The sequence below is a fragment of the Nothobranchius furzeri genome, chromosome 14 (assembly GCF_043380555.1).
Source record: "Nothobranchius furzeri strain GRZ-AD chromosome 14, NfurGRZ-RIMD1, whole genome shotgun sequence".
Lineage (NCBI taxonomy): Eukaryota > Metazoa > Chordata > Actinopteri > Cyprinodontiformes > Nothobranchiidae > Nothobranchius > Nothobranchius furzeri.
Window position 1 is genome coordinate 61,938,914 of NC_091754.1, and position 12,531 is coordinate 61,951,444.

General features: G+C 40.5%; 1 protein-coding gene across 1 annotated transcript; it reads right to left on the reverse strand.

Moving 5' to 3' along the window:
• Window positions 1-2,734: 2,734 nt before the first annotated feature.
• Window positions 2,735-8,734, reverse strand: LOC107377162 (uncharacterized). Its single transcript, XM_070544410.1, has 8 exons — window positions 8,634-8,734; window positions 7,232-7,283; window positions 6,352-6,455; window positions 5,941-6,066; window positions 5,763-5,849; window positions 5,295-5,311; window positions 5,035-5,189; window positions 2,735-4,956 (listed from the first exon to the last, which is right to left on the reverse strand). The coding sequence occupies exons 1-8, from the start codon at window positions 8,732-8,734 to the stop codon at window positions 3,772-3,774; spliced, it is 1,827 nt and encodes a 608-aa protein (XP_070400511.1). The 3' UTR covers window positions 2,735-3,771.
• Between the last annotated feature and the right edge of the window lie 3,797 nt (window positions 8,735-12,531).

Consider the following 12,531-nt stretch of genomic DNA (forward strand, 5'->3'; position numbering starts at 1 on the left):
GTTAGTACAAAAAAAATAAATGTTTGATGTATTTTCTGTTCCCTGTAAAACAGTTTAATAGGCATTAAATTTAACTTTAGCCCCACCCACTGACTTCAGAGGACCCGAGTTGCAGTAACCATGGCTTTATTGTTAGGTGTATATATATATATATATATATATATATATATATATATATATATATATATATATATATATATATATATATATATATATATATATATATATATATATAATAAACAAAATAAACCAAAGAAGGGATGAGTGAAATGTGTTCATGACACTAAAGCACCAAAATCAGTGTCCTTGATTGATACGCAGTGAACATAACAAAATACCAATAAAGTAATAAATATTATATATATATATATATATACATACATAGTTATATATGTCTACATAGGAATATGTATGTATGTATCATAAACAATAACAACACTAAGAAAATAAGACAAAAACTAAAAAAAATTTAAATCTGCAAAAGCGATGAAATCCAATATGGCTGCCACCTGATGACGTCACAATATGCAAATTAAGTGAGTGAATTTGTTCCTATCACAAAATTTGGCTCATACTGAAGATTTTTCTAATTTACAACATTCCTCTGTCTCTAACCAGATTTAAGCTACAAGCTCTTTAAAAAGTGATATAAAAAACTCATATTTTACTGAAAAAACTATGGTGCCTAAAGGGTTAAAAGAATCATTTAAATAAACTCTCTTTACTGCTAATCATCAAGGTTCATTATAACTGTGTTTAATTACTGAAATGAATTATTATTCTTTGGTTAATACTTATTTATGATAATCAGTAATGTTTAACTATGACAAGAATCATGTGCACTTAGTCAGCTCACACAGGTCACAGTAACTAAGTTAAAGGTAACTGCGCTCACATGAACACATGTTGCAAAAAATTTGTTGAAATTTGTTTCATTCACACCTAACCAGAACGTTCTATCTTCAGGGAGGCGTATTTCTGAGGGTTTGTTAAATCTTCCTTCTACATGTCAAAACCCGATTCGTTAGAAATGACAATAGCCATCTTTTCAAACAGAACTCTCGTCAGTTGCGAGTGAGTTCTAGAGAAAGTTGGGACGGCCGCCCAACCCTCTTTAACCAAACAAAGCAATTTCTGTCACGCTGGCAGGAATTGCTCCTGTCGCGAGCGTGTCCAATTTGTCGGTTCCTTTAGAACCTGGTTCCGTTAGAACTTAATAAGACTGCGCTGCTTTCTCAGGGTTCGTGGGGCGTCGGTGAGTTCTATTGTATTAGACCCTGGTTTGGACCCCCAATTAGAATCAGTTTCCTTTTTTAAGGTGAGAATGATATGCTGTACTTTTTCTTTTGTGATAGCACACTTTCCTTTTGATTTCTCCTGTTATTTAATCGGTTTAAATACTAAGGTGAAAGTTCAGCTGAGGGCCGGTCATGCTGACGATTCTTTGGGTCATATTAGGATTAATTTGCGCCTCTGTCAGCTTTGTGGGCGGTGGTAACTAGAAAATGATTCTTGTCAGTTGATCAGGCTAACATAGATTTATCAATTAATCTAATTAATCCAACCTTCCCACGCTGGCAATGACTTTTTCACACTTGCAAACAGAGCCTATTTTAACCTACTAATGTTTTGGCTTATCAATCCTTAGGATCTCTCGTTACTCACGGGAGAGGAGAAGACTAGCTTCTTCACTTAAGGTTTCTTTTTATTAATCTGTCACAAACTGTAAAGCAAGTCCTGAAAATTCAGGAACCTGTAATTACAATATGCTTACCTCTCCTATTGTTTCGGGATCGGGGCCCCAACCTTAACCTTTAAAAAGGACCTTTAAGAATCAGGAATGTGAATTATTTCTCAAAAAGTTTATTACAAGATTAAAAAATACAAAAAATAGGTAGATATAAGACTGATCACTTCCCCCAAGGAGAAATGCTAATCCTAATAATTAACTAAGAATAATCAGTTGACTTGCGCCAACTCTAAGTCTTCTTCAGCTTCAGGTTAACACACTCTCGTTCTGTCGTCCCTTTACATACTCTTTTTGCAAAATACAAAAAATAAGTAAATATAAAACTAACCTATCCCCTGTGGAGGATGCTAATGCTAAAATCTTCCTGAGAATAAATGGTTGACTTGCGTCAACACTAACCTGTCACTCTCTAACTCTAGGTACGCCTCTCTCCTTCTCTCCCCAAAAACTGACCTGTCGTCCGAGGACGGAGGACGACCTCTTCTATCCCAAATCTGCTCTGTCTCTCACTGCCTGCTCTGCTTCTAGCTGCTCTTTTTATACTCTTCTTGGGACAGCCTAGACAAAGTAAAAGTTTTCCAGTTACACGTCCATCATTATCACATGACAGAAAGATCATGGGGTCATCTATCAGTTTCATACTTTTTAGCTCAACTAGTGTCATTAGTGTCCATTAGTGTCATTTTTTACAACTGATCTTCAGCTTCTCCCGAAGTCCAGGATTCTTCATGAATATATATAAATATATATATATATATATGTAAACTTCATTCGTTAATTTGTTATATCTTCTTAGGAATTAAAACATAAGCTGATAGCAACAGCCTTTAATTCCTAGATATGTAGTTCATTAACACTACAAAAGCAAGATAAATCTACCCTTTGCCTAAGCTGCTTTACCACAACAGGACCACAGAGACTTCTAAACCCGTCATTTTTATTTTTTATTTTTAAATATACTTTATAGAATTTTCAATGAGCCGCATCATGTGTTTCTAGTGATTTTAGATTTCTTTTGAACTAATGGTAAACAAACACACGCGCATGTAATCCTACCTAACCCAACTCTTACAGTGGAATACTGTTTGTTAAGATAAAAAACAGAAACCCACTTCTTGTACATCACCTAAAGCCGGGCGGCCACTGTGCGACTTTTTCACTCGTAGCGTTCAGCTTCAGCTCAAACTGTACGACTTCCTCGCAGGGCAGATCTCACGAGTCAGGCGCTCACGCTGCACGACCCAGTTCTCGGACGCGACCTGACTGCTCACACTGTACGTCTGGTAGCAACACGTCGGACCTAAAAATGTGCTAAAAATAGCAGTTTTTACTCAACACGTCAGACTTTTTGGTCTTGTCTTGCCTGTTGTCCTTCGGGAGTGCTGCAGGAGGACACACAGGGATTTATGGGGGTTGGACGAGGAAAACGAAATAAAGAAAGTAAATCTGTGTTTTGTGATCAGTTTAATTTGACATGAACACGACAAACACGCTTTCTTGACAATCTTTGAAATTGTGTGTAAAAAAAAACGTGTAGAAACAAAAACGAACAGCGTGTGTTATTAGGGAAATAGCGGGCGAGCAATGTTGATGCATGATTGCGCATGCGCCGTGAGCGGTTCTGATACTTTTTGGGTTGCAGCTGCTCGCTACGCCGCTTCAACAGTGTGATACCCTCACGAGGGACGAGCAAAATTTCAAACATGCCAGAAGTCCGTGCGAGATTACGATTGCTGATCGGTAGCTGGTCACGTGGTGTTAATCGCCTCTCGTAACCCCCTGTACACGACGCTCGGCGCAAAACTCGCCCCGATCTCGTGGATTCTCGCACGAGTGGAAAATCGGCTCAAAAAAGTGAAAAAGTCGCACAGTGTACGCCTGGCTTCACCCGTTTCCCCAGTAAGGAGCATAGCCAGAAGAGGGCTCCACATCCAAGTAGCTGAAGGGATTTTTCTCCGCAGGGTGGCCAGACTCTGGGTTTTCACCAGAATGAATGGAAAAGCCGAAATTCAAGCATTCATCTAACAAAAGCAGAAATATGGAAGAGCCAAAAACGTTTTTCTAACACTCAAAAACTGGTGAGAACTTTTGCTTTTCTTAAAACAACCGTGTTCAGACAAATGGATTGAAAGGGTTGAATATTTGTTCAAACAAATAAAAAAAAACTCTGCTGGGATTGTTTCTTCATCAACTTCCTCGACTGCAGCAGATTCACACGCCTCCTCTGCGATCGTTTGTTCTGATGGCGACTCCATGGACGCGATGCACACAGCTGAGACGGCTGCTAGTAAACCTGTGACTACTAGACCTATTTTAATCCACGAAGGTCTCGAACCCTCCAGCTGCTTTTGTAGGACATGACCTTTAGCTAGCTCTCTGATTTCCTCCTTTGACATGTCCTGTGAAGCCTCTTGGATGAGACTTTCCTCCTCCTGTATTTCCCTCTCCACCTTCTTCAGTATTGTGTTGGTGTAGTATCCTCCGGTGTTTTCCATCAGGATCTTGTCGATGGTGTTGAGCAGCTCTGCCATCTGGAGCTGGTTGCTTCTGTAAGCATCCTCCTGATCGTTGTTCTTCCAGTATTTACAGTCAAAAACATGGCAGCGGCCACCACACTTCTCCACCAGCTCCTTCAGCTCCTCACTTTGATCCACAAACTCCTCTATCTTCATCCCTTCTGGGAGCTGGTCCCCGTGGGTGAAGACCACCACAGCGTACTTCAGGGCATCACCTGAGAAGTACTCACGTATGTTACTGACAGCAGCTTGCTGCTGCTTAGTGAACTTGTCCACTTTGAGTACAATCAGAAAGACATGAAGTCCAGGAGCGCACTCTAGGAGACACCTCGTCAGCTCAGGCTTTGTGTCCTTCTCAGACCCGCCAGGGTCGAACAAGCCAGGAGTGTCGATCAGCGAAAGGCTTTTTCCATTCATACATTTAGTTTCTACTTGAGAAAAACCTTTAGAGTTATCAAAAAGGGTAACTCTAAACACAGGCGTCCCGAGAAAGGTGTTAGCCAGGCTGCTCTTCCCATTCCCACTTTTTCCCAGCAGGACAATCCTCACGGTAGTTGGCACTGGAGGGAAACAAGGATAATGCTTTATTATGCAATGGTGGTTGGCACACTGGTCGGTTGGAGGATTTCCATCTGCGCTACAGAAAAGGAAGGTAAAACTCACACAGAAGAAATGAACAGTTAGCTCACCCTAAAAGCATAAAAAGATCCCAACAAGCCAATAAAGACAGGCAGTTATATCAGGTTCAAATGAATAATCACGACTTACCGTCCATGCTGTGTCAAACATGGTTTTACGGAGAAAACGACGAGTCGCCTCCCCTGCCAGTCCCTTCTGTTGCTGGGACTCGATTCTTGTTTGGTTCTTTTTCAACCAGTCAGACCTGTTTCCCGGCAGACAAATGCACACTTGGCAGGCACAATCTGTAGAAAGTACCACACTATAAAACATTAAGTTAGACGTCATTTAAAGAGGTCACGTTAGTGGGGAAACGGACGGTTATTCAACATTCTTACAATGCTCCTGACCTTTTTTACAGGTGAGACTATAAAAACAAGAACATGGTGCAAAAGTTTATTTATATCAATAATTCATTTTAGACTTTGAGACCGTCTAAAGCAGGGGTGCCCCTGCAGGTCTCCAGCAAGTCTTAGTTTTCAGAGGTGTGGGCTCGAGTCACATGAATTGGACTCGAGTCAGACTCGAGTCATTATTTTAATAACTTCTGACTTGACTTGATAAAATCTATAAAGACTTACGACTTGACCTTGACTTGAACACCAATGACTTGCGACTTGAATCGACTTGTGTCTGTTGACTTGATGGTGACTTGAGCAAATTTGATATTTTATCACAAAAGTGGCACGACTTGGACAAAAATCATAAGTCATTCTTCGTTCTGGGTTTGATTTTGTTCTGCTAAAGGCAGCAGCACTTTGACCACTGCGATTCACTCCTATTTGGTTTACCACTAAAGTCCATTCATAAGCTCCTACTGGTCCAGAATTGTGCTCCACGCATCATTTCTAAAGCCCCTGTGAGTCACCACATCAGCCCTGTCCTGCAACAGCTTCACTGGCTTCCTGTTAGACAACGCATAGATTTCAAAATCCTTCTCCTCACATTTAAAGCTATCCATAACCTTTCTCCCCATACCTGTCTGACCTCATTCACATTATCTCTCCCATCTTTTCCCGTGGATCATCCTCCTCTATCGCTCTCTCTGGCCCATCTTTCCCTCTCAGCACTATGGGGAGCAGAGCCTTCAGCAGCTCTGCTCCCCGTCTCTGGACTTCTCTCCTTCAAGCCATATTGCTGTTTTTAACTTGGTTTCTTTGTTATTTTATTGCTGTAAAGTGTCCTTGTGTCCCTTGAAAGGCGCTTTTAAATAAAATGCATTATTATTTATTATTATTAGTTCAGCTTCTGCTTGTTTGAGCAAATAAATTAAACTTTAAGAAGCTCTAATTCTGGAATGTATGAATTATCATTGTCATTACATTGAAGTTGGATTGATGACTTGATTATGACTTGAAAATTCAAAGTTAAGGACTTGTACTTGACATGGATTTGCACATCATTGACTTTGGACTCGACTTGGACTTGGTTGTCTTTGACTTGACTCGAGACTTCACTAACAAGACTTGTGACTTACTTGTGACTTGCAAGTGAGTGACTTGGTCACACCTCTGTTGGTTTTAACCGTGCTTCAACACACCAGATTCCAATCAGCGAGTGATTAACAGGCTTCAGCGGAGCCTGATGAGCTGCTGCACAGGTGATTCAACCACTGAATCTGGTGAGTTGGAGCAGAGAAACGTCTAAAACATGCTGGATACCAGCCCTTTAGGACCAGGATTGGGCACCCCTGAGCTAAAGACTCGGGAACCCTTTGTTGGTGTTCTGGACTCGTCAGCTGATTGGAGTGTGACACTTTGAGTCTAGAATATTGAACTTTTTCACAATATCCTCATTGTCTGAGGTTTGGAATGTGGGGTTTCCATCAGCTGTAAGCCATAATCATCACAGTTATAACAAAGGGATTGAAATGTCTGGCTTTGCATTTATTGAGTCCATCTCATATTTTTTGTTCTATTTTTCTTTTAAAATGATATTTCTGGCTTTTGTAATATAAATAAAGTAACTAAATTCAAATAATACTGGCATATTGTCTATTACTTTGTTAATGTTAACCAATAAAGTGTTTATTTCTAAAGCGCATTTAAAAAGAGCATGGCAGCTGAATAAAGTGCTGAACAGATAAACAATAAAAACACAATGTAAAAATAATAAACACAAATCCAAATAAATATTATTCTAAATCTATCAAAATAGTCAATGGCTAAACTTGACTAAAATAATCTAATTTTAGGGCAGATTTAAACCAGACTAACGAAGAGGGCCGGCTCACGGAAGTCCTGTTCGGCTATAACGCGATCTGAATTGATGTCTGAGTTTGCAAGACATTGCCTTGCAAGGCCAGGTCCTCATTTGCTTCTAAACTGTTTCCCTTCCAGCTCAAGAGAAGAATGAAGACAAAGAACTCTGTCTTTTAATAAATCAAAGAACTCTATTTTTAATCAAGCTAATCAAACAAAGTGTTAGTCAATAATAAAATGTGAACCAATCTGTGAAATGAAAATATTAATTACTTGATATTATAATCCTATAGATTTTAATAAGTAATATAACTTTAAATGTTTCCTTTAGAGACTGATCACACGTAATGTAAGAAGTCACATGACACGTTGCTTTTACTGATCCATTCAGCACCTTCCAGGTCTGATGCGAGGCGTGGTTTTGGTGGTGCTTGGTAAATCTGTCCCTTTTTGATTCGACTGTAAATCAAAACATCCAAATTATAAAACTATACCCACGTCATCTTTAACTCCTGTAGGGTTTACTACATACTAGAATCAACACTGTTTGCTATCAGTTGTAGATTCTGAGAATGACCAAGCAAATCAGCCTATGAAGCTTACATCATGTATAAATATCCAGGATACTTGTACAATCGATCTAAGTTCATACACCAACCTGTCTGGTCTATTTTTAATCCAAAGATTAATGTTTAATTTAAGACAATTTAATTTAATAGCAAAAGTTTATTTTTGAATCAGAAGTTAGGAATCTTTGCTTTTTCAATAACCAGAAATAATCATACCTTTCTCTGTTCCATTTCAAGAATGAGGCAAGTTTAAAAATGAAGAATTTATTACTAACAAGTTTAAACTTGACGATTTGAATGACAATTAGAAATGAAAATTCATAGATGACACTTTAATGACAATTTTTACCAGCTTTGATACTAAACTTGTTTTAAAAGGCAAACCTGTGGCTGGATGAAAAGCTAAAATGAAATGCGAGTTTTGGATGCAGATACAGTCTTGTGAAGAGAATGCTGGAGAATCCTTCTTTGCAAACCCAGTGAATCCTGATAAGAGTAATAAATGTCTGACCTGATGTTGGGCTAATACAGCCAGTCAGTCACTCCTCGCTCCTTGTAAAGTTTATTGTCCACATAAAGCTTATCCACCGAGATGACAGCCCTCTTCCGATCCTGGATAAACTTTTTGCGAAGCGGAAAGAGGACTCAGCGCCGATCCAGGATTTCCTTAGGGAACTGGTCATTTACGCTGAAGTCTTTCCCTTTGAGCTCTCTTCCGTGACTTTTAACAAGATCCTTCTGCTTAAAATGTTCAAATTTAGCCACGATGGGACGAGGTCTTCTGCTGTCCCCTCTTTTAGCTCCAAGGCGATGTACCCGGTGAAAGGTGATGTTTTTTACCGTTTCTTCGGGTATCTTCATTTGGGTCTGGAGAAAGTTCTTTATTGTTTGCTCCCAGTTCTCCGTCCCTCCTGTCTACTCCAGGAGGCCTGCGAACACCAAATTATCCCTCATGCTACGGGCCTGAAGGTCCAAAACCGTCTCCTTCAGAATCTTGTTGTTCTGGGTGATCCGTGTCATTCCCTCTTCCAGGGAAGAAACGGACTCCCGCAGAGACGCGTTCTCAGCGGCGAGCCGCTCCACCTGCTCCTGGCTGAACTCCAGAGACTGACGGAGGTTCTGAAACTCCTGGTGTAGAACCTCAAGCAGATGAAGACGCCCCTCAAATCCCAGAAGCCGTTTATCTATTGAATCTAATAATTCTAATATGTCCTTACGGGGAGATGAGGCCTCAGGCGAGTCCTGAGGACGGCTCCTCTTGGTCCCAGGTGTTTCAGGCTCAGCTGCTGATTTCTTCTGACCCATAACGAAAAACTCAAATACTCTGTCATAGTTCTGTAAACTTTCTAAATTTTCTTCACTTACCTCCAGGTTGAGTGAGTTATAATTACCAGATTCTTTTTTGAGTTGTCAGTAGATAAATTAGGCGAAAATGCGTCTTAAGTGTGGATGTTTGTTAACGAGCTGCCATCAGCTTCAAACGCTGCCGTGTATCCAGTGCTCGGCCGTCAGCGTCAGCGCATGCTCACCTCTGCCGTTGTATTACTTCTACCAGTTCTACCAGGAAGGTGATGTTTCAGGTATCTTCATGTGGGTGTGGAGAAAGTTCTTGATGGTTTGTTCGCAATCCTCCGCTTCTCCTCCCGTCTGCTCTGGAAGGCCTGTGAACACCAGGTTGTCTCTCATGCTGCGTGCCTGGAGATCCAGAACCGTCTCTTTTAGAGCTTTGTTGTCCTGGGAGATCCGATCAAATCCTTCAGTCAGGGAGGAAACCGATTCCCGCAGCCGCGAGTTGCTCCACTTGCTCCTGGCTGAACTCAAGAGATTCTCTGAGGTTTTGGAATTCCTTGTGAAGAACCTCAAGCAGGTGGAGTCGTCCCTCAAATCCCAGCAGCCGTTTATCTATGGATTCTAGTAAATCTAAGACATCCTTACGGGGAGATGAGGCCTCAGGCGAGTCCTGGGGACGGCTCCTCTTGGTCCCAGGTGTTTCCGTCTCAGCTGCTGATTTCTTCGGTTCCATGACAAAAAACTCAAAAACTTCGTCAATAAATGTTGGCAAACTTTCTAAATTTTCTCCGCTTACCTCCAGGTTGAGTGAGTTATAATTACCAGATTTATTTACTGTTTTGCGTTGTCAGCGAATAAGTTAGGCAAAAATATGTCTTTATTGTTTGTGGAAGTTGGTTAACGAGTTGCCATCTGCTTCAAACGCTGCCGTGTGTCCGGTGATCAGCCTTCAGCGCATGCTCCGAGCCCTTTACTTTTGAGTATCAAGGGGGGAGGCATTGGGTCCCTTTTTTAAAGTCATTGGTATGACCCCAACTGCAGATGTGAACCCACAATCTGCCAGTCTCACGGCAGACACTCATAGGCCACTGAGCAGGTTTTCTGACTCATTCCAACAATAGTTTTGGAGTATTTGTCTTGATATTGTGACTATTTTCTGGAAAAAAATGTTTACTTTCTTTTTCTTTACAGCAATTTTATTCTTCTTCTTGGTGACCCTAGTACACAATCATAGAGACCTTTCAGGTACACACTGAAAAACTATTCAAAGATAATCTTTAAGATGGAGGAAAGTAAAAAGTTGTTTGACAAGAATCACATTAGCTCTGGTGGCTCATAGCCACTTTGCTGCAGATTTTAATGCAAATTCAGATGTGTAACATCGTAAACACAAGTAGCCAGTTTAGAAAAAAAAAATTTTGTCGCATATAAAAAAAATCTAATACAAGATTAAACAATTGTGTATAATTTTATTAAAGTCAAAAGAAGGAAATCTTTTAGGTATGGCCTTGTAATGATATTTTAATTATTTAAACAGAAAGCTAAAATGCATTTGCATCAAACTGAAATAATTAAAATCAATTACACCGATGACAACGAAACATCTCCCATCTTCTTAAAACAAGCAATAAAAGTGACATTTAATATTAGGAATTTTATTTTAAGAATTGTCCATACTCATTTGTAGTTTTGATGCTTTTTTATCAGTAAAAGTGCCAAAATCTTTAAGAAGCTAAAAATAAAGTAACGTGCTGTATGTCTACACCATCAACAAGCACAAAAGCTAGGGGGACAGAGGCCCCTAGTGGCTGGCTGCAGTATGATATTTAAGTCCCGCCCCTTCAGGTAAACAAATTGAGCTTTCTCAGAAAAAATATAAGAAAATCAGAGAGTTCTCCTCAGCGTTAAGCTACGTTCCTTACCCAGCTGCTGCATTTTCACCCATAATCATTTGGAAATCTTTTATACCTAACCCCCATGTCTCCTAAACAAAATATTGTGTCTTAACTTTTCTATAATGATTAGTTTTCATGTGAACTGATGATCTAAGTGAAAACTGAAAACATCAGCTACTTGGTGGTTTCTTTGTGTTTTTTGAGTGCTTTTACTTGTCTTCACTCCGACATTCTAATCCCGACATGGAGGAGTTGTTCCAAACATCCTTCTTGGCTCTCTGAAATGCATCTTCTACATCTCTTGCATCTGCAGCAGCTTGATATCCTATCATTCCTCCCCTGATCCCTGCCTTTAGAGCAGCATCTAATGAGGCTTTTCCTTTGCCTAAAGAATTTGAAGGTCCTTGCAGATTCGAAACAACATCCGCAATGCTCTGTACCAAACCGAGGAAGGCTCCTAATAAAGCACCTGTTGCAGCTCCCACAAGTGTCACCAGCCACCTTTTAAGCACATTGCTTCGAGCCCTGTTTCTAATTTCCTCACGTGACATGTTTGCTGATGACTCTCCGATAGTCTCCTCCTCTATCTGTATATCTCTGTTAACTTGCTGTAAGATCTCATTAGTGTAGCACTTTCCACCATTAGTCATGCTTATCTTCTCTGTTGTTTTCAGTATTTCTGTCACCTGGGACTTGTTGCTTCGGTAAGGATCATCACCATCAACTTTCCAGTATTTATTATCAACAACATGACACCTGCCCCCACATCTCCTCAGCAGGTCACTCAGGCTCTTGTTCTGACCAACGAACTCCTCAATTCTCATCCCAACAGGCAGTTGGTCTCCGTGAGTGAAAACGACTGCAGCAAACTTCAGAGCATCTTCAGAGAAGTGTTGGCATATTGTCTTGATGACATCCTTCTCATGTTCTGTGAATTTTTCCACTTTGAGGACAATGAGAAAGACGTGAGGCCCAGGAGCGCATTGTGTGATACAACTCAATATCTCCTCCTTGAGGTCATTCTCAGACACGCTCGTGTCAAAAACACAACGAGTGTCAATCAGAGTGATGTTTCTTCCGCACACAAGCCTGGTTTCTGCTCGGGACGGACTTGATTCTGAAACTGGCAAATGGCCTATGGTGAAGACCTTCTGTCCAAATATGGTGTTGGCCAGGCTGCTTTTTCCAGATCCCGTTTTCCCCAAGAGGACAATCCTTACTGAATTCAGCTCTAGAAGACAAGATTGGTAAAAGTAAGAAAACATGTCTGATTACATTTTGATCCTGAACTTATTCACTGTCTTGACATATTTTAATTGGTTATATAACCAGAGAATAGGTGGGGAAATCCCTTTGATGTTACAGGCTTCTACTAACAGATACAGACCCAATGGAAGCCTTAGACAAGATAATTTAGTCAAAGTCCATTCAAAGAGCACTCTAGGAACATATTGTGGTATTTCATGAAACTGTTTGAGATAGTTCAGTCAAGGCCAATAAAGCTGGGGCATTGTTAACCCTCCCACGGGTGTGACCCCGCGAGGAAAGTTGACCATTGAGCAGGATTGATGGTTTATCCCTTGAAGTCCATGTGGCGGGGTGAGGAGTGAGCACTTTTCTTTTGTTGGTCGG